Genomic DNA, 21,964 nt, shown 5'->3' on the forward strand with positions numbered 1-21,964 from the left:
GGAAACAGCCTCTTCATTTGACCACAGCGCACTCCTGTCTCCAGCTGCTGACACAGCTTTTACCTGCTCTTGTACTGCCAACCTAAAGGCACCATTGAAAAAACTGCAGCTCTGCAGCACAACTCACACAGCAAAGCTTTTTTGGAAAGGCTTGTTAGCACAAGAATTAGAGGAGTAATGCAAAATCCAAAGAGTCTCCAGGGAGGAAATAAAGGCCACTGGTAAATCCAAGATGCTTAATGATAGCAAGCCACGCTGCTGATAGCAAAGTATGCAGCTGAGGTTACAGAGACCAACTCAGGCATTTTGGAAAGACACAAACACAAACTGATCAGTGGAACATGTTTCACAATAGCCTTAAAGCCCTAGACTCTATGAAGCACTCAACCTAAATCCAATTTATTTTGATTTACATCAGATGACAAACATGCCCATTAACAACAGCAAATCACTGAAGGATTAAACCAGAAAACAGTAACACTGGCACTGCAGGTAACACTGCTGCACAGCTACCCTGGAGATTAAACCCAAAATGCCAACACCTCAGTGTTGATATTGGATTCACTGTGGTCATGACAGGCACTAGGGAAAATCTAAGAAACAAGTCACTACACCTGCATCAGAGGTACCAGTGGGCTGAGCTGACTGGATTTTGATCTGCATCTCCAAGGAGTCAATGAGCAGGAAAAGGGAAGAATCAAGAATCCAATAAAATCACGGGAAACACTTCAACAAATTCTGAGGGAAGAGATGTCTATGAAACTACATCTCTTCAGCTCCAGGCTCCTCAGTGTGTTAGCTAGGACATGGAAGCAAATTAAGTGTAATGGTAATTAAGTGACACCTGAGCTTTATCTAAGGCCCAACACTGGAAAAAAGGATATCAGTAACCAAAAATTTTGAATGCTGCTGAGAAGTCACATCAGATTCACTTACCTGTTATTTTCTTTTCTTTATTCAAGTCAATCTGCAACCACTGATGTTCATCACTGATAAAAGCAGCCCAAGGAGGTCCAATCCTTTTTAGTCTGGCATTTTCAGGTTTCCAAATGTTTACTTGTCCTGTTTGGTTAGGCCACTCGAGAATTGATGATGATGTGATATGGGAATCAGGAATCACCCCAGACTCCATCCCCAGTGTCCCATAGCAACCTGAGCAACAGAAAAGGTGAGGATTGCAAATGAGAACTGAAGTTACGCTGCTTGGATTTCAAGACTTTATATGCAAATATTAAACAGCCATCTAAATTTATTCCATAACAACAATACCAACAAAACACACTGTCTTTTGCTTTCTAACAGGGATACTAGAACTAAACCAGTCACGAGAATGCCATGATTTGTGCTTGCTCCAAGGGTAATATGGATATTCTCTCAGTCACCTCCCTCAGAGAGAGTCATTCTCTCACTCACACAGAGCACTCAAGGAGAAGCACTGGGGAACCTTCATGGTCTAAGAGTATCTCTGGTTGCTGCAGGAATGGGAAACAGGCTACTGGTTCATTAGTTCCTTTTGTGTGTCTGTAGAACTTCTTGAGTTTTCAAATCAACCCCAGCACCACAGTGTTAATTTGAACAAAACCAAAGCATGTAGGAAGTCATGTCATAATCCTGGCCTTGAGCTCAAACACATCCTTGAAATTAGTTACATTTTTCTGGTTACCATTCTTATTAAATGTTTCTTCCCATGTTGCCTTCTGCAGGTAGCTGAAAAACATTTCCTAAATTCAGGGCTAGATTTCTTGTTCTTGTTATACTATCTCTCTCCCATGCACAGTCCCCAGAAGTACCAGCAGAGAGCAATCTGTGCCTTCAGTCAGGCAGGCTGAACAACCCAGCCTAGTTTCCCTTCTCCTGTGAACTTCCCCTCTCCACCAAGGGGGGCACTCATCCCTCAAGGAAGGCACAGGTGGCAGAGCCCAAATGTGACTGGACACCAGAGAAAGTCTTGCCCATGTCCTGAGAGACGGCATTAGTAGTTTACTGTCTCTGCTGAATGTACGTCACCTGCCACAGCACAAGATCACTTCACTAAGGGAATTCTTTCCCTCATCAGTCATTTTCCATCTAACATGCTGCCACTTGGCAGCAAAAATGCCTCAGTCTCTAAATACCTGCTACATTCCACTCTTTGCTCTGTGATGCTTCAGTTAATTTCTATCGACTCTCAAAGTCAGGCAGTTTTTCCTGTATAAGCAGACTCATCTTCCTCTGCACTGACCATGCCTCTAGCCTTGATAACACACTCCTCTACTTCATACCAAGTCATAAAACCAACTGCAACAGCAGGAACACACTAGGACCTTCACCACAGTCTGATAAACCTCATTTGAGCTTACTACAGGGTTTCTTTTCCCCTCACCTAACTCCTAGACAACCCAACTACAGACATTTTAATCTAGAGCTGCATCTTGTCTCTCGCTTATTCAATAATTTCTCACGTGTCACTGAAGTTCACAAAGTCTAGATCAGCATTTTTTCCTCTCTCTTCCAATTTCCAGGCCATTTAATTACTTTCATACACACTATCACATCACATTGTGAAAGACAAAAAAGCCCAGCAAAAGCCTGCCTGGATCACTGTGTTTAATATTCTTTATGCATAGACCTGTAATTTTTTCTCTCGGCTCTTGCAGATACCTGAGAGAGAAATAATTGTAAAATTTTTATTAATTATTAATATGTGCACTGTATTTTCTAATTTTTGTTTATTTATACACTTCCATCACCAAACACTCCTTCCCATCAGATTCCTGTCTTCATATCCTCCTTCACTGTGCCTCTGATTTATGTATTAGGAAAAGCATTTATTTATTTTGAGAAGTATGTGCATGATTCCCCCTCCCTTTCTTTTTTTATCTTTATGAAAAACAGATGTGATGGTTTTATGGTTTTTAAATTGTTATTAAAACAGTTAAAGAGACTAAAGAAAGGCCACTGTCTTCACATATTTCCAACATCCACTCAAAGATGGCATTTAAAGTGACTTACAGAAAAACTAGCTTGCACTAAGAAAACTACAGCTAATTTATTTAATTAGACTGAATCTCTTTCTGTACATAAGCAAGGCTTACTTGAAACACTGCTGTACCTATAGTGATGATTAATCATCAAGTTGAGATAGTAAAACAATACAAAAATAGACATATTTTTTTAATTGAAGAATACAGTAAGGAAAGGTCTCACAAATGAGAACAAAAATTAAGAAATCAAATATCTGCACACCCACTTCTATCCACAAACTTTGTATGAAAGTAGTAACATGTAACACATGTGATACCACTTACCACTTGTCTTAAAGGTGAAGAGACTTGTAGACAAGGGTCCCCTGCAGAGAAGAAAAGATGATGTTTTGCAGTACCCAGTGAGAAAAATTGAAACAAACTGTCTTCAATTTATTTTTCTTGTCTGACTGCTTGCCACTGAAATATATACACATGTGCCTGAACAAGCACTTAATGATTAACACATCCTGCCAGTGAGTTGCAGCACTTTCAGTACAAACACCTTCTCAAATGAAATCAAGTTCAGAGATGCTGGGTTAAATACTTTCAAACAAACATCTACCCAGCAAAATGCAAGACTTCATTAAAATGCTTTCTTTTCAAATTAAGCTAATCATAGTAACACAAATCAATCTCCTGTGATTGCTTTCATCTGTGGGTCTTGAGATACAATGACAAGCCACAGTCTTTTCCTAAAAATGAAAAGCTGCAATTAAATTACTGTTTTCCTGCAGACCAGTAGGAATTTATAGCCAAGAAGGTAAAAACTCCTTGCAGAATTTGGAAAATGAAAATTCCTGGTCTAGAGATTAAACAATTGGTAAAACAATTTGGTAAAACAATTACACTACAGCAAAAGTCTGAGAAACTTAGAGAAGAGAAGCTGTCCAGGGAACATATAGCTCCACGAGCTGAAATTAATCCCACAATGAGACACTACCAAGACCTAAGGTGCTAAAGATAAGGAAATACACTTACACTTTTGAGGTGACATTGTTAGCCAAGGAGCCTTCATAGTATCGAATGCCCTTGCTGATTACAACATTAATTTGACCACCCAGAGTATTTGACACGACACCTGCATGAACACCGGCCATACAAAGTGATGACGACTTGAAGAAGGAAGGGAAAGAAAAATTTCATACTACTAAGTGAATAAATTAAACACCACACCATATATTGTAAATGCTACACTGTCCAGCTACAGTTTTTGTTATTATTACATTAAAATACTATTTTTAGTTAAGTGTTGTCTTGGTTACTTAGAAAGCACTCATCTTTATTATGAATTTATAAAAACACAAGAAGAAGGCCCTACATTTCACTGTGTCCTCCCCAGCTGCATTTAGAATGTAACTGTTGTAATTAAATGACCTCAAACCAACACCAAGGTGAATCAGTCTGAAAAAGCCAGACAGCCAGGCTCAGCCTATAATAAATTATATTTGACAACAAAACATGTAAACACATAGAAAAAATTTTAATAGAACATTGAGAGTATGTTTGTTTATTTTCTCACAATTAAGGGGTGAGGCACTGCAGATTTTGTAGCTTTCAGCCAAGGGGTTTTTTATTATATCTTGTGGTTAAACATGGTTTAACCATCCAGCACTGATCCATGTAAAGCCACAGTAATACACGCATACAACTCATCCTAAACAAGTCAATTACCTATGTTGTACAAGTCAGTGGAGACAAGTAATAAAAAATGTTTTTGCAGGGTGTTGTGGGTTGACAGGGAAGTAAGTTCTTGACAGGGAGGTTGTGGCTAAACCAATCAGTGGTCAGATTTGAATATTGGCACCTGGTGTGGCCATTGAAGACATGACTGCCTCTGAGAAAACAGGGGTTAAAGCAGAGCACTTCCAGGGGAACTTTCTCTTCTTGGTTCCAGTGGTGAAGTAGTTTCACCTCCCCTCCCCAGTAGCTGGGTGGGGGTGGGGGAAGCCATGCACCCTGGCTGAGAGGTGGTGATGAACTGAGAGTTGATTATCTGAGGGGTGGCAACTGGATTGAGAATATAAGGTTTAATCTCATTGTGCTGTGGTGGAAACTGGGGGGAGGAGGAGCAATGTTTTGGGAAGGTTTTTATTCTGAGTTCTGTGTGTTCCTTTTTACATATTGTAAGTTAATAAAGTTTTTTCCTTTATTCCTAAGCTGGAGCCTGCTTTGATCTATTTCTGGTCACATCTCACAGCAGCCACTGGGGAGAATATATTTTCATGGGGGCACTGGTGTTGCGCCAGTGTCAAACCATGACACATAGGGTATCATGTTCTTGCCTTTTCTCCTTGGATGACAGAATCTACTAACAAACGTCATAGTGACACTTCCCTGGCTTGCAGGCTACAGGGGCCACAGTGAGCAGCACTTATCACACTAAGTCCGTCAGGCTTGCCCAGAGTAAGCTCACATCCAAAACGTCTAGGATCAACATAGCTCCCCTCTCCATTAAAGTAAGAGCATGGGATTTAGTAGGAGATGCAGCTCTCTCCTCCCTGCTCACCAGATGTCAGCAGTGAGAGCTCCAAGCCCTCAAGGACTCTGAACATTAGGGTCACACAGAAAGGAATCAAGATTTTGTATATTTTTTAAAGCAGCAAACAGTTCCCATACATTTCAAAGAGATGCATAAGAAACCTCAACCTGAAACTTGGTCTAAAGTGCTGGAAAATTTCATTTTTTTCCACACAGCCTGACTTCTGGGAAATTCACAGCCTTTTTTCATTGATAAAGTACACAAAAATAAAGTCATAGGGCATTTATTTCCTTAAGTTTCCTTATGAAAAGGTTTCGTTTTCCTCCATAGAAAACAATTATTCCAGATTTTGTAAAAAAAGTCCCAACAAGCAGAACTCCTGCAGATGCTGCAAATTTGTGAGGCAGAGAATCAATTTAATATTGTTATTAGCTACAAAAATTACCTTGCAGCCACTTAGTGAGGACTCACTGGGGACCAGAACATGTAACACAGTTACACTGTGGTGACATTTTTACATGGGAGTGATTAAGCAAGTAGCCTGGGATTTACAACTATTTGGGGAAGAAAAGAAACAGGCACATTTTAAGTTTGTATTTAATACTAAAATCTTTGGTTACTAACATTTTTACATTGTCTTACCTCTGTGCTACATCTAAGGGCTTATTAAAAGAGTATTTTAAAATAAAAACCAAGTATTTAATGTAATTTTTAATAGGCTGCTAGTAAAATTATAATCACTTATAATAAACAAAGCAAACATCCCCCCATCCTATGGCAAGTTCATTAATTGACCAGCAAAGGCTTACATTAGAATAATATTGTATGGGGTTTTGCATTGTTTTAAGTAAACAATACATTATTAAAGATGTTAATTACCAATTTACAGAAATACTCGTACAGTATTAAATTTGTTTTGCAAATTGTTTTATAGCTGCTGAGCATAAACAGTATTTCATCTCTAAAGTGTAACAAAAATTAAGATCACCACTAAGACACTGCTGAAAGAGGCATTACAGTGTCAAAAATAAAACGACATAATTAAAATAACTGGTTCTTTCTTTATAAATCTCAATTTCCCAGCCTAAGAAAACCAACTAAAAGAAAACAGGAAGTAGAAAAAACCCAATCTTTTGATTGATCCACCCTTCTCTGCAGGACTTATGAAAGTATTTGAGACTCCACTACACTACTTCACTTCTTGGAGATGGCAACATCTGAAGCACCTGTCATTTAGCACCAGTGCTAAAAAATGAGTACCATGTTATTCACTTTTAGGAGGCACAAATCCCAGCATACAGGAAGCACAACCAATGCAAACAACTACAACTGACTTGCATTATCCACCATGTGTTTTATGAAAATTCATTTGAGCCCATGGTATTTTCACTTACATCTCTGTATCCATGAGGAATAGTGCCTGAAATATCAGCAAAAGGAATCACACATCCAGCTGGACAATACTTACTGAAAGAGAAGAAACTATCAAGTCAGGATAGGCATGCACCTACAACTCTCTTACAGTTATAAAAAAGTTGTGGTTTTGATTTACAAGACTCTGCTATTCATGTATCACTATGTAATGATATCTTCTAACTGAAGATCTATCAAATCAGACCAAAAATACTCACATGTACACAACAGGAGGACAGACGTTTGAAAATGTTTTAAAATAAGTCCCAGCTGAAATTACAGTTCCAGTCTCAATATGATGAACTAATAAGGCCAGCATTTTATATTATGAATACTATGTGGCTCCTGTAAATTCAAAGTCATATAACTAAAAATATTAAAGAATTTTATTTTATGAACTAGAGGCCTGCATATCTATTTGTTTGGCACCCTTAAATAAAGCATCTGAAAAGTAATGCTATTTTGTAACAGCTTTTGGCAATGCTTAGATCATAAACACTGGCCAAATTACCACTAGCACATAAAAAGCACAAGGCAAGACACCAGCACCTCTGGAGCAGGCCTGTGTTCATGTTCTAGGACCATTTCATACTGCACACAAGAAAATTATTACATCTTCAAGAGCTAAAAGTAGAGTGGAGCAAACGCATCAACATTTTCACCCCAACTCAGCAACAACTGAAGCAATGCTGTAGGTTCCATGAAAATAGGGGGATTCAGAGACTTTGTCACACATTGACTAAGGCCACAACCTACAACAAAAGCCCTATTCTGGAACCGGGGAAAATGAAGGAGAAATGCAAAGGTTGTACTTTGAAATGTTCCAGGTTGCCACAGCTTAAGTTCTCCAAAAATTAAGCTTTGACACTTCACAATAGTCTGCAGCTTTAAACAGACTGGCCTTGCATTAGATGGAAACAGGGAAGGAGAAAACAGGAAAACGTTCCCCTTCAGAACGTAGAGCATTCCATGCCTCCACGGAACCTCATTAATGAGCACCAAACTCTGAAATGGGTCTGCAATTTCTAACACGTGTCATCATTTAATGATGACATTAGGTAACTGTAGGTAACTGTAATACAAATTTCAGTAATTAAGTTGTGTACCTGCTAAAATGTATTCATAAAAGCAATATTCTTTCTATGAAAATGAGATATTAGCTCCTATGTGTTAGTGCAAATTAACAAGGTTCTACTGTATACTGCATGTAAATAACACAAATGGGAGAGACAGGAGGAGGAAGGAGGAGTGCAAATGTCAAAATTCTTCAGCTCTAACCCCTAATTAGTTTGTGTCTCAAGTTCTCTGGATGGCCAATTTTCAAGCTACATCAGAATATGTGACAAAGCAAAGTAGAAACACTTAAATTACTTCATTAAAGAGACTGGGAGGAAAAAAGGTAAAAATCAGTCTTACTTGAATTCTGGTTCGGAAAAGTGACTTGCATTGTCTAAACAGGTAATTAAGTCTGGAAAGAAAAAATGTAAGTCAAAAGGATGAAAAAGACAAAAGGTTGAATATGCTTTTTAAACTGCACAAATACATACATTTGAGCCTCTGAGGCTTAACAAAATCTCAGAATGAAAAAACACATTCCTACTAAATTTTCTTGCAACAGATTTTGTATCACAGTAGAACCTTGCTAATTGTCTGAGTCACTGGGAAATCTACTGAGAATATGACTCTAGATAATACTACAAAAATTCATTTTCTGTGTAGCTTAATTTTAATTTATAGCTATATTTCCGAGACAAATCTGAAACAGAAACATATGTTCTTTTCATAAAATTAAATTAATAAGATAAAGAGGCCTGTGTTTTCACCATTTAATGGTTCTGCAGTGCTGAACACAAGCACCATAGAGAACAAATGTTAGAATGCTGTGTTACTGGCATCCATGACTGATACCACAAATTTCTTGGTTTTGTCTGCTGTGTATCAACATACAGTCCAAAATATAGAGAGGAAAGCATCAAATACTCTACAAAATTAAAAACTGAGACTCTTTATCTGCTCTTTTTAAAATAACTTCCAGATAGGGTTTTTTGCCTCCTGAGGCAGTTGTTGCTGCTCCTTCATTTCCTTGCAGACCACGTGTTATCACTCACCTTTACAATGAGTGGGAGGAGATGCAAAACAAATGCAGCAGCCTCTTTCAGAGGCTTAGAAGAACCAACACCAGGGGGAAAAAACCCAAGAAAAAGAGAAAAAATCTAGTCCAAAGATTATGACATGAAAGTCAAAGCAGTACAGGATGCTGCTACTGAAATAAAAATTTCCACGAGGTTAGTCTGTGTAAAATATATACAGTTTGATAAGAAAACTTGTTAGCTATCTGCCACCTTGACTGCTACCTGAAAAAATGCATTTTTGTCCTGAATCTGAAGCAGTCCTTTCATTTATAACAGACAACTGACATTTTTCCTCTGATATTCAAGGTAAGCTTTGTTAACATTTCTTTAGAACTACAGCAACTTTTAGGTAGGCAGTCAAATTTCCTACACAGAAGTATTATGAAGAATGTACTAAATTTTTAGAAGTTAATTTGTAAGAATGTGGGAGTAAATGAACTGGTTCTGTTTTTACTACAGCTCTAATTCTGCCAGCAGAGAAAAATCACTGAATAATCATAAATACCTAATTTGCCAGTGGTTGAATAAGCTGCAAGAAATCCACGTCCAGAAGTGTGAATTCCACTCATGAACTGTACTGTGACTTCATTACTTTTTGAAGTAATTAAACCATCCATTTGAAAGCCAAATCCACAGTATTTTCCTGTGGAGAGAAGGAGGAGAACAAATATTGACCCAAAACAACACATGTAATAAGCATCTTATGCAATTTCCAGCCTCTTATTTCATCTGCAGTGTAGGCTCACATTAGTTCTGGCGTATATTCAAAAGCAAATACATGAGAATGACACTAAATAATGCTTAGCAGTCATTTAAAGCAAATGGCAGACTGTGCGTTCCACATTTGTTTTGTCACTGTCAAAGGTATGGCGTACCCCAATATCTGCAGATAAATGTGACCTCGTCCCATTCATCTCTAGCCATGCATAACCTCCACACTCAGAGCTTCAAAGAACATGAGGAATCTCACAAGGAAAAGGATCAAGTTAGGACAATGAGAAGCATCTACCAAAGCAAATGAGAAAAAAGTCCTCCTTTTCCCAAAGCTGCTGAAGCATTTCCTCCTCATAGACACCTCCATGGCTTTTGTCACATACTTTCCCTAATTCTGGACAGCAGCAGGCACAGCTCACTGCATTTCAGCAGTATCATACATATATCATATCACAGGTAAGCACCATCAACATAAATTACCAGTTAGCTCACTTTCGATTTTGTCACACCTAAAAAACCTAACTGTGGTATTCACATATTCTTTGAACAGAGAGAGACATAATTCTCTCTCCCAGGATTTTCCTGGGAAGCTGAAAGTCTGTGAGAAAGCTCAGACAAAGAAGAAAAATAGTTCTTATTTTCACTTGCTGCATCTGTTGTATGGCACATGGGGAATGTGTTATGGAGATTGTTTACCAAAAGGGATTTGTTAATTGGACACTGGTGATGGTGTTTTGGACTGATTGACCAGTTAGGTCAAAGCTGTGTCATGACTGTCTGTAAGGGTCACAGGTTTTTCTTTAGTATAGTATAGTATTAGTGTAGTCTGTAGTATAATATAGTATAGCTTAATAAAGCATTTGTTCAGCCTTCTGCAGTCATGGAGTCAATGCACGTTACTCCTTGGTCGGGGATCCGCCTGAGACAATACATAACAAAGGTTCTGTACCTGGGTGCTTCTCTTGTCATAAAAAATGAACAAAAATAACACCATTTCAACTGCTGGAGTCCACAGATATTGACAGTATTTGCCCTATGAAGTTCTAGAATTGATACCACATTAATGGATGAATGGCTGTTAAACACGTCCCAGTCAATATGGAATTCTACAGTCCTACTAACTAGAAGCTTTAGTAAAGATACTGACCAGTTAATTAACTTGTTTAGAAAAAATAATCTTCTGTTCTACAGGCTACCATGATCATTCAATATTGTAGAAACCATCTATACCCCTATTTAAGATTCTGCAGTGGATAAGCAAAGTGGATAATCACCAGCAGTAAATGACACTGCCTCTGTTTTAGCTCATCATTCCACTTGCTTTCCTCATAATGAGTATGTTATCATATAGCAGAAATAGCAGAAAAAGAGGCAAGACTCCTTCCTCAAATAAAGGCAAATTACCATACTAATGTAGAGGAAGTGGAGTAACAGAGTCCTCCCGGAATAGTTCTTAAAAAATATAATACAAAATAAATATAAGATGTACGGCAATTTCCTTTAAAAGTGAACTGCACTCCCAAACACTATCAAAATAATTTTAAAAAATTTAAAAGTTAAAATACAAATTCCTGTCATTATTCAGAGCTTTCTAGATGTTGCTTAGTCAGATTTTTTTTAACAAAGCAAGGGTATCTTCTAATAAAAAAACAGAAAACTTTCTTTTAAAGTTTTGTTTCCAGCCACTGGATCTTGTTACATTAGTGACCATCATGAGACTCCTCTTAAAACCCCTTCTTCAGGCAAATACAAAATGCAAGCCATTTACATCCAGCTTGGATAAACTCTCCAGTGCTGCTTGCCCCATGGACATACAGCCTTTGAAAAACTGTAGAGTGATGCTCTTCATGATTCATAGCACGGCATACTTTTGAGACTACAAATCATTTTTCCAACTCTTCCCTGGCCTCTTGCCTGATTTTTTACAATCTTTTAAAAAGGAAGCACTAGGAATGGACAAAGCATGACGACAGCAACACCTTTGTCAGAAGGTGTGTGCAGAAGATGTAATATTGCTATTTTGTCTGTACTTACGCATTGAAGGATCCCGAGTGCTTTTGTATAGCTACAATACAGCACGAGAGGAAACTCTCATGTCTTAAATAAGTACATCTGACTGCAAATGCATAGTGATTTGACTGTACTGAAATCTCACAAACTCCTCTAGATCTCACTTACACTAGAGACAAACCTAACACTGAGCATTTGAATCTTCTTTTTATTTCTTTATAAATACTCAACAGGCTTGGAATAAGCACTAGCCCTTAAAAGTTTCATTAGAAACCCTCTCTGTTTATCAATGAACCCACTAACAATTTATTTTTTAATCTAACCAGCCAACTTTTAAGTCATTTTGGGTTAAAAAAGGTATGACCGAATTTCAGATTTTACGTAAAACAAGTATTTTAATGGTAGACCATGCCAGCAGTCTTGAATGGAAAAACTTAGGATAAGTCCAGAATTTTCCCAAGAAAATTCAAGTCACTGTTTAATCTCTCCAGTGTCTGTTGCTTCAAACATTAAAAAAACACCCCAAATCTTGCCTCATCTGCATTTGCCACTGTTAACATCACTGTCTGTCCTTTGACTTAATTTATTAAGAGCAGAACAACACACACATTTCCCAACATGCTGTACTGCTCCACGAACAGGCCACAGCTGAAAAGCAAGGGAAACAAATAAAGCAGGAATTTACTTGAACCCATTAAGTCCCTTGTAAAAGTCAGTAATAGACTTATCAGAACTTGATATTCCTTGCCATTTAAGGTATTCAGTGTTTCCTATTTTAGACCAAGTCTGGCTCAACAGCTCCAAGCACATACTTATTTTCACACACACTTACCTAGGTAACAGTCGGAAAAGAGGGTTAATAAACCTAACACTCCACTAGCCTCTTTAGAAAAAGACTCAATTTACTGGGACTAGCATTTGATTTGCACAAAAACAGTCTCAGTGAAGTAAACCTTTTTCTCCCTCTCCAAATTAAAGTTTTAGGAAAGAAAATAAAGTTCATCTCCATAATAGCTAATTTTAGAAAAAGAAGAATGACAATTCATTTTCAGTTTTATGCAAAGTAACTGTTAGAGTCTAAACACCCTACGTACACCTTGATGTAGATGAGAACATCATACTGCTATTTGAAAAAAAAAAAACACTGACTTCTAGTGGTGAAATTATCCCGAAGAAAATGAAAACGAAAAACATTATCAGAGGATGGAGGATATTTGGACTATATGCCTTTTGAAGCCTGTCATCCTTTAACACCACCAAGATGAACAGCTGAAATCAGAGTAAATCCATTTAAAAAGAAAGGCCTTTCAGGTAAGATAAAGATAGATAGATAGATAGATAGATAGATAGATAGATAGATAGATAGATAGATAGATATTTGCACCTTTTTTTTTTAATTAAGATGATTCTAGTTTTACAGTTCCCTCTTCACTGTTTTCAATAACTTTGCAATCTACTAGGAAATGTCAAGAGAAAATAAACCCACATTGCAGTGGAGCTTCCTTTGAGAATCTCAAGAATCTAAGATTATTACAGGATCTGTGTTGCATTTATGATGCAGCTGGTGTTAAAAAGTAACAAAAGTAACAAAATACACCTGAGTTCTCTACAAGACAACAGTTCTCAAATACTGACAATTATAGCTCCTACCTATTTCTGTCCTGTTGGGGCCAATGCCATTATGAACTCTCAGGTAACTGGAATGACAGGAATCGGAGTCATCAATATCAAAATCACCAAACTTGAGCTGAACTTGCTGCCCAGGCTTCACACGGATTTCCCACTCACACACAGTGCTATTGGGAGAGGTCTGGGGGTAGTTTATGGAGGCCAGGGTCCCGCTCTCAGGGCCCAGCACAGTATGTCCACACCCATCACCTAGGAAAGAACAGACAGAAATCAGGTCCCATGTTCATCTTCAAAGCCTCATACCACACCATGCAAAACACATTGTGAGGAAACTCCAAGGTAAGTCACACGCAAATGACACAGCAATGGTGACAAATACCACTCAACTACCATTGCCTTTTGCTTAGCTTATCATCACAGGCAACCACAGAACTGCTACAACTTCCTCAATGAGATGGAAAGTGATCCATAATGACTTACAAAACAGCATGGACAGTAAAGGAAGTGTCCCTGCTATTTTGTATTTCCTCAACACCTCAGTACAGAAGGAAACAGGTGCTGAAAAGGACATCTTATAGAAAAAAAGAAACCTGACAATAAAACAAGAGCACATTGGTTTTTCTGAGTTACTGTACTCACAACACAATGAAAAAGAAGTACAAAGCCAGTGGACAGCAAATAAAATACAGCATATTAAATAAAGCTCTGACTACTACCAAACTGCAAATATGGTGTTTTCTACTGTACCACTATTTTAATCCTGCAATTCACTCCTATTTGGAGAACACACTCAATTTTTTGAATTTTCCTGTGACTCCAACCTGGAGCCTTCTACCTAATATTTGAATATTAATTTTAAACTGCAATAACAGTACTAAAACTAATTTAACAAATGGAAAACAATATCACAAATTATGTATTGTCAACACTAAATTATAAAGAGCAAACTGATAAATTCTATTACTCAACAGCTAGACATGCATTTCACCCGATATGTAGCACAAAAAGAGCAATTTCTGTGCTGGTTTAGAAATGTAAATGTTCTTAGAGTAATGTTCACAATGCTCAGCATGATTCCTATTGACAGAAATTTGTTGTGACAGTTAAGTGTTTAATATTACACAATAATACATGTAGTTCCTCTATTGAATATGAAAAGGCAAGCTGAGCTTTAGGTCCAAAAACTGTATGTACACTTAAGAAATTTAACTAAATTTCAAAATTCTTAAATGTATTACATGTAAGGCTGAGTGGAAAAGTAAGTCCAATGCACTGAAGCAATGCAGAAAAAACAAACCCCTATGATTAAGTTAATTAGGTCTGATTAATCTATTTGTAAACACAACTAATTTTTGCTAACAAAAACTATTCTCCTTATAATCTGAGCACATTGAAAGATAGCTGCAGGCTACAAAAGCTAAAGTCCTGCTAGTATACACAGAATCATAAATGGATGCAGATGCAAACTGCAGCTGTTTATCTTGCTAGCAGTCTGGAATGAAAATTATACATACTTGGAAAAGTTAACTGGAATATCTGCTTAGTAAAATCAAAACTTGTATTTGTGAAGCTGTTCTTCAGCCATATTTTCAATAATGCAATTTGCTTTAAAACACTTTGTTCTATCTCATAGCAAATATGATTTCTATTTGGATGACAGCTGATCAATTACTTTTCTAAGTTAGAGTTTTTCTAACACAAGACACCATTGTTCAACATTACAAAGAGATAACCTACACCGCATGTTTTATATATCACTATAATCCTGGTTTCTTTCTAAAGGCATGTTATAACCCAAAGAAAAGTGAAAGCTTTATCATGCAGAGTCTGTATGGCCTTGGTTTATTAGCTGCCATGCATTCAAATGTCAGATTTCTGATTAGTCTTAATACGCTAACACTTAACAATAAAAGACTCCTTTTCTAGTAAAATGGCTTTTCACAAGCAAATACACACACTATAAAGTGCATGGAATTTTTTTACATAAACAACAAAAACCAACAAATACATTCATGGTGACACATGGAATTAGCATTTCAAAACTCTTTATATTGCAGATATAAAAATAATTATCAACACAAGCAGCAGTCAGTTTTAGGCTATGTCCTAAACAAAAGCAATGAGCCGTTAACCAGTTCTGTCCTTTTCCTTTCCTGTGATGGGGTAAGCAATTGCTTATTCATTCACAGATTGAAAATACTGCGCAAATACACTGACACAGTGGCCTTCTGAATATGAAATCATACTAGCATTCACCTGTATGGGCAGATACACTGTTCTGAATGCATTTTAAGAGAAATAAAAATCCTTGCATGAACTATAATGCATAGAAGTTAATTATTTCTCATTTCAATAGGCCTGTTATTGCAATGCAGTCACCACACAAATAGTATTTCTTAAATGTTCATGATGAACAGCACACAGCTTTCTGACGAGAAAAGCAAAAGAACTCCAAAACACATTTAGGTGAGAAAATGCAAATAAAATATTTAAAGTTTTAAAAATTGTTACTTTTCTTTTAAAGACACATCAAAAATAAAAAATGACAACATTACCTCTTGTAGTTTGGAACAATGTATTGTTACCCGTGGCTAGAGAGAAAAACTTTCTGATTTCCTTCACACAATTCAATGGAAACATCAATCTCAAACCTCCCTTTTGTTGCAGGCTTTCTTAAAAACATGAAAGGAAAAATACTCCTCTATGCATATTAAAGAACCTGCTGTCCAATCATACTAGAAAGTCAGGGAAAGGAACAACAGTTGTGCTGAACTGCTATAAAGTAGATTTTTTAAAGTAGCTTATTCTGAATGGACACTTTAGATCTTTTTATTGTATTTCACTTAGGTTAGAAATGCCAGACACTTCATGTCTGAAGAATCTGAAGATTACCATGGCATATACAGTCTGCCAAGGGCAGCAGCATCACACACAAGCTATTTGGAAAATTTTAAAAAGCACAATTCCAGTGAAACTTGCAGATCCGTGAACCCACATCCTGCTGTATTGGTACTATAAAAGGGCAGTTCTTGAGCCTCTCTATGTAACGTGGCACTTCATCATTTCTACCACACTTCTTTATACATCACTGATGAATTCCAGAGACACATACACACAACCAGCTTCAAGGGAGCAATCTGCAATACTCAGCAATTTCTCCAAGAAAAAGTGCAATTCTTTTCACTATGGCAGCATACAGGACAGTAGCCACTTCATTCATTTGCAAGTCATGAAGTGCCACAGAACCTTTTGCTTCTGTTAACCTGTGAGAGTAGAATATCTAAGAACACACAGAAGACAGACATCAATCCCCTAGTCAATTATTCCTGGATGGGCTGACAACCTGTGTTGTCAGTACACACCTGAACAAGTCTCCTGCTTTCTTTCAGAGTTCTCTGTCACACCACAGGCCTCCCACACTTGCAGGATAGATTAAGTCCTTTGTGGAAGCACTAGGTCACTGGGTGCACAGTGTGCACACATCACACCTGACATGTGGAGGGGCTGCAGATGTGCATCCAATCTCACATGTCCTGGGGACCAAGTTCACAGCAAAGAGGAAAAATTCAGCTCGTCACCAAAACTTGTGTTAGAAACATGGACATCTCTTAAGCAGCTGGCAGAGGAAGGCAGACTGCTGCCATCAGGAGAAGGATCCATCTGTTCTCCAGGCACCTCTGAATGCAGCCTGGATGAACCCTCCTGACAGAGCTCATATGAGCCCTGGGCCATGGCACACTGATGTCTGATGCAACATGCCAATGGTTGAAAACAATTTCTTAGAGCCAAGTTCTTTACATCAACAAAACAGAGGAGTCAGACCAACACAAACATAACAAATCCTAAGGATTTTGATAGTTGAAGAAAATGTGGAATTTAATAAAATGAAGGAATACTGAACATGCAGGAGTGGGTGCTAAGTTATTAATACCCACCAAAAAAAAAAATTAACTATACTTTTTAGTTGTGGAAGTCAACCAGAGCTTTTCCTCCTGGAGAACAGCTGCTATTAGTGACCACTAAACTTCTCACTACCAAAACATGTTTAAAATAATTTTTTAGACCAGTGAACACTTTTCCTTTCTTTACTTGGAGAAGAGTGAATGATAAAGACATTAGACAGTTCAATATTATAACCTATAAAGAATAGCCGATGCATATCAAAACACCAATCTCAATTTTAACACATGGCACTAGCTTTTGAACAGACTCAATTTAACCAGGGGGTTTCCTGAGAAGATTTTACATATATAAGCTATTATTTTCTGTATGTTTGAGACTAAATATTGGATGTAATTGAAAGTTTAACTAAACAAATGTAGAACCAAATCTATAAGAGTGATGTAAGCAAAAAAGGGTATTTTAAAACATTCATTTTAACTTCAAATACACAACTCTTTCTGATTCAATGCATTACTATAATTTCCCCTGTTCTGTTCAGCTCCTGTGCTCTGCATTTCCTTACTTTTTCTCAGCGTACCACTAAAAGACATACACATGCTTTTTGCTTTTCTCAGTGTGGGCAAGAAAGTTTACACAGAGACAAAAGAGTTCCATGAATAAGAAACACTGAGGAATTAAATCACAGAGACATCAAAGTCTAAATAGCTTTTTCAAGTATTTTCAAATGCCCTTATTTGCATCCTCCAAACTCACTGCTGTTTCCACCAAATTCCACAGAGTGATGTTTTTCAGGAAGCAAACTGTTCCACTGTCAGAATTAATTTTCTTACCAAGCCAGGAAGCACACAGTCCACTTTGATCTTAATGCCATTTGCTTTCCTCAGTAACACACTGGTTTGGGACTTTCATTCCATTACAGACGTTTCACAACATAAAATAGCCCACACTGTCACAAGCAAGGCCATAGCTCAATAAACACTAGAAAGCACTTTAAATTAGCACAACCACAGACAAAAGCAAGCCTTGTCTACCTCTCACTTTTGGCCACATGCTCTCACACCCTTCCTGGTAATGGAGGCAACATTTACGAAACCACCTGACCAACCAGAGCAGGGACTTGGCATAAAAATAGCTGTTGGTTTTAACCGAGAGCACTCCCCAAATTTATTTGAGTATGCATATGCAGCAGTGCCTTCCTTGACAGAGGGGTAAGACAGTAGGGGAACACCAGCAACTGCTTCTTTCATCAGCACTGCCAACCCATGCTTGCATTTTAAACAATCTTGAACACCGACCAGAGAGGTAGAAACCATCCCAACCCTGAGAAGAGCAGTCACACCAGAGTGGTGCACTGGAACATGGCTCGAGGAACAAGCTGGCTGCAGAGTGTCCCCCAACCCACTGCCACCACACAGTGCTGGATTGCATCAACACAGCTCTCTGAGGAGGCAGCTCTTGGTGCCACTGCCAATGGCAGGGCAAGAAGTGGACGACAGGTGGAATTATGACTCCCCCAGCTTGGATTGATTTATCTGCTGTGGGGCACCCTTAGACAGTTAATGAAATTATGGGAAAAGACAGAAACAGGACAAAAGCACAGTAAGCATTTTGTTTTTTAAAATGTTGGCAGCTCAGTGGGGTGACAGGAGAGGGTGAGAGGAGACAGAGGCTGATTCTTGTTTTTACAGCAAAATTACAAAATTTAATATGTCATTACAACAAAATTTCACTGTTTTTATTTACAATACAGGCCACGTGCTGGGCTAGTGATAATTAGCACTTTATTATTTTAATCTGTACAACCAGCTTTACAATCATCCTCTCTGGAACTCCAGTCTTAGCTTTCAGCCACCGAATTTTACACAAAAGTGTAACACTTAGGAATCCTAAATTTAGCATCCAAAATATAATACCATTTTAAAATAATGATCTAAAATTATTAAGTTGTCAGAGCAGGTAAGATATGTGTTTCCTGTGCTGTGATGTACTAACTAAACTGACAACTACTAAAAGAACAGTAGGGACATCAGCTGTGTAAGACTGTGCTGCAAGACTTTCACTTACTGACGCTATGGAAACTATGTGAGTAAGATGCCAGGGACAGGTATGACTTGCTTAAATAGTATGCTGGCAAAAGGAGCCTACAAGGACAGGCTAGGCACAGCAAAAAGTGATTTACATGAGAAGTCTGAGAGAGGACTGTGTGCTCAGTGGTACATGATGCAGAAGCCCCTCTGATCTGCTGGCTAGGCTGATTCACAATGACAACTCATGCTCTGTGTCTTTGTTTGGCTGGCACATACAGGTCGCCCACTTCCCAAGACACAGCATTTACTTTACAATCTGCACCAACACATTCTTAAAAATAAACACTGCTGTGCTTCAGTGCTTTAAGTGCTACAAAACAGAAACAGATGATGAATAAATGAAAAAATAACACACAGACGGTCATGCAAAAAACACTATGACAATAAGCAATGGTCATGGTCAGGATGGGCTTCAAACCTTCTGGAACGTCTTCAAACTCCTCCCCACACTAGGACCACATGAAATTTCACAAGCCTCACATATGTCAACTAAGAGGCAAAAATATTGTCCAATCATACTAATAATTCACATGCTAAATTAACACTACACTCAACACTTCCCACTTCCTTTTCCAGTTCATAAATGAGACCGCATAGCCTAACCTGCAGATCCATGGTGGCAGCACCATCTTGCCTCTGGGGAGCAGCTGCCCCTCCCCTGCCTCACTCTCTGCTAGTGCTCACTGTACCCCTGTTGGGCTGCAGCCCAGGTTCCCATCCCAGCTGCCCTTGGCTGGGTCAAGGATGGGCATTGCCTACCAGCCAGCGGAGCCTGAGCAACGCAGGGGATGCAAGGTAGGGAGAGGGAAGAAACAGCAGCAGCCACAGGTAAAAATAGTTTTTGGTACCATGGAATCAACAGAAGCTGTCAAGGAGGAAGCTCCTGGTTTGGGTACCTGAACAAAAAAAAAAAAAAAAAAAAAAAAGAAGAAAGACTTTATATATATTTCTAACCCTCTTTAAAGGTTGTCATCCAACTGATGAAACAGTCCCAATCCACATCCAGCTGCACCAGCAGCTCCTTCTCCTGGTGTAGGTGGCATACAGTATCATCTTGATTTCTAACATTAATTTTCTAATCTAATTTCAAAATTACAGCGGGGACTATTTGGAGTTTCCCCATTTTGAATGACTTGGCGTCATTCTAGCATCATAAAGTTTAATACACAATCTGTTCTAAAAGGCACTTCATTCCTAACTTTGCCCTGTAGATATTCCATTAAAACAAAGATGTTGCTGCACTTCTGACCCTCTATGAATACAACCAATAAAATAAGCATTATGTATTACTGATTAACAAGATGATGAACTAGGAGATAGCAGAAAATTTGAATTTTTAAGTGCCAAATTTATCATTAGAAGTATAGTGAGAGCATGTAGGAGGTCAGTATGTGAAAACTCAGTCAGTAAAAACTGTCTGTGAACTTTATACTTCTCCATCAGTGTTGAAAGCGAAGGGAGACGACCCATCTTGTTGTTGATCAGCATCGACTCCGATTCATTGATCAAATCAGTCATCTTTTATAATAGTGTTAATTAACTTCATGCATATTGCAAAATCCAAGCTCACGATAGGTTACAGAGAAAACTCTAACCCCTCCTTTTGTTTACAATACCCGTGGTTGTTTATTGAAACCAAAATTAGTGTTCTCACTGTGATATGAAAAGTTCTCAAAACCTTCATATCTGTTCCCAGAGCAGCCAAGGACTGTTATGAGAAGACTGTCTGAGAATCCTGCTGTTTATAGAAAAGGTGCCTGAGAACCTAGTTATTCACAAAATCAAGCCTGGGAACTGCTGCCTCACAGCTGCCTTTTACCCCTCCATCAGCTGTATATTTTCATGGCCTCTTTCTTTAAGCCATGCTTGAACCAGGCTCTCCACACATCAGCTTTGCTGTACCTTCTTCCTAGCAAGAAGGAAATGATGCTATATGTAGGAGGACTGGAGAACTTCTCTTTAAAAACATCTCTTTAAAAATGAAGATATAAAGTAATGGAAACGCTTTATTTTTAAATTTTCAAATATATTTAGGAAAAAGACAAAAAATGATCATCACTAAACTTAGTATAAAAGTGTTCAAAAAATTCAATTTAATGCATTCCTCTTTCTACCCTTGTGATAATGAGATGTATTTTGATACGTGTACACAATTGCCATAAAAATAGAATTTAACAGACAGTTTGGTTTAAGGCTTCTTGGTTTATCACAAAACTCACAGATTTGCAAAAGAAAAATTGAGCACCAGTGGCTTCTTTGCACCACATTGAACAAGGCAAGATGTTTTTCTTCATATTTTAACCATTCTGGAGCCAAGTTAAAATAACCAGATATGGGCTTTAACTGGCTACAGTCCTGCTGAAGATGCAGCAGCTGCTAGCTGTGAAACCCTGTGTGGTCCTGAAGGCAACCATACATGCACAACATACTCAGCATACATGCTATAGCTCTGTAGTGCACTATCCTTTCAAAGGCTAAAGCTCTGAACTCTGAGGAGTAACCATGCAAAACTGCACCACTAATTCTTCTTTCCACTCAAGATCCTGAGGATCTTCCACCTGCCTCATTCCTGTAAGGTTTCTCTCCAGAAAA

General features: G+C 38.1%; 1 protein-coding gene across 2 annotated transcripts in view; it reads right to left on the reverse strand.

Moving 5' to 3' along the window:
* Window positions 1-21,964, reverse strand: part of DCBLD2 (discoidin, CUB and LCCL domain containing 2) — a 42,461-nt gene that overhangs the window by 11,587 nt on the left and 8,910 nt on the right. For both annotated transcript variants that reach the window (XM_058825342.1, XM_058825341.1), the window contains exons 2-8: window positions 13,404-13,631; window positions 9,535-9,672; window positions 8,314-8,365; window positions 6,879-6,951; window positions 3,984-4,117; window positions 3,288-3,328; window positions 937-1,152 (exon numbers count right to left, since the gene is read on the reverse strand). In XM_058825342.1, the coding sequence (XP_058681325.1) occupies window positions 937-1,152; window positions 3,288-3,328; window positions 3,984-4,117; window positions 6,879-6,951; window positions 8,314-8,365; window positions 9,535-9,672; window positions 13,404-13,631 (882 nt within the window). The remainder of the gene's footprint in view (window positions 1-936; window positions 1,153-3,287; window positions 3,329-3,983; window positions 4,118-6,878; window positions 6,952-8,313; window positions 8,366-9,534; window positions 9,673-13,403; window positions 13,632-21,964) is intronic.

The sequence above is a fragment of the Ammospiza caudacuta genome, chromosome 2 (assembly GCF_027887145.1).
Source record: "Ammospiza caudacuta isolate bAmmCau1 chromosome 2, bAmmCau1.pri, whole genome shotgun sequence".
Taxonomy (NCBI): domain Eukaryota; kingdom Metazoa; phylum Chordata; class Aves; order Passeriformes; family Passerellidae; genus Ammospiza; species Ammospiza caudacuta.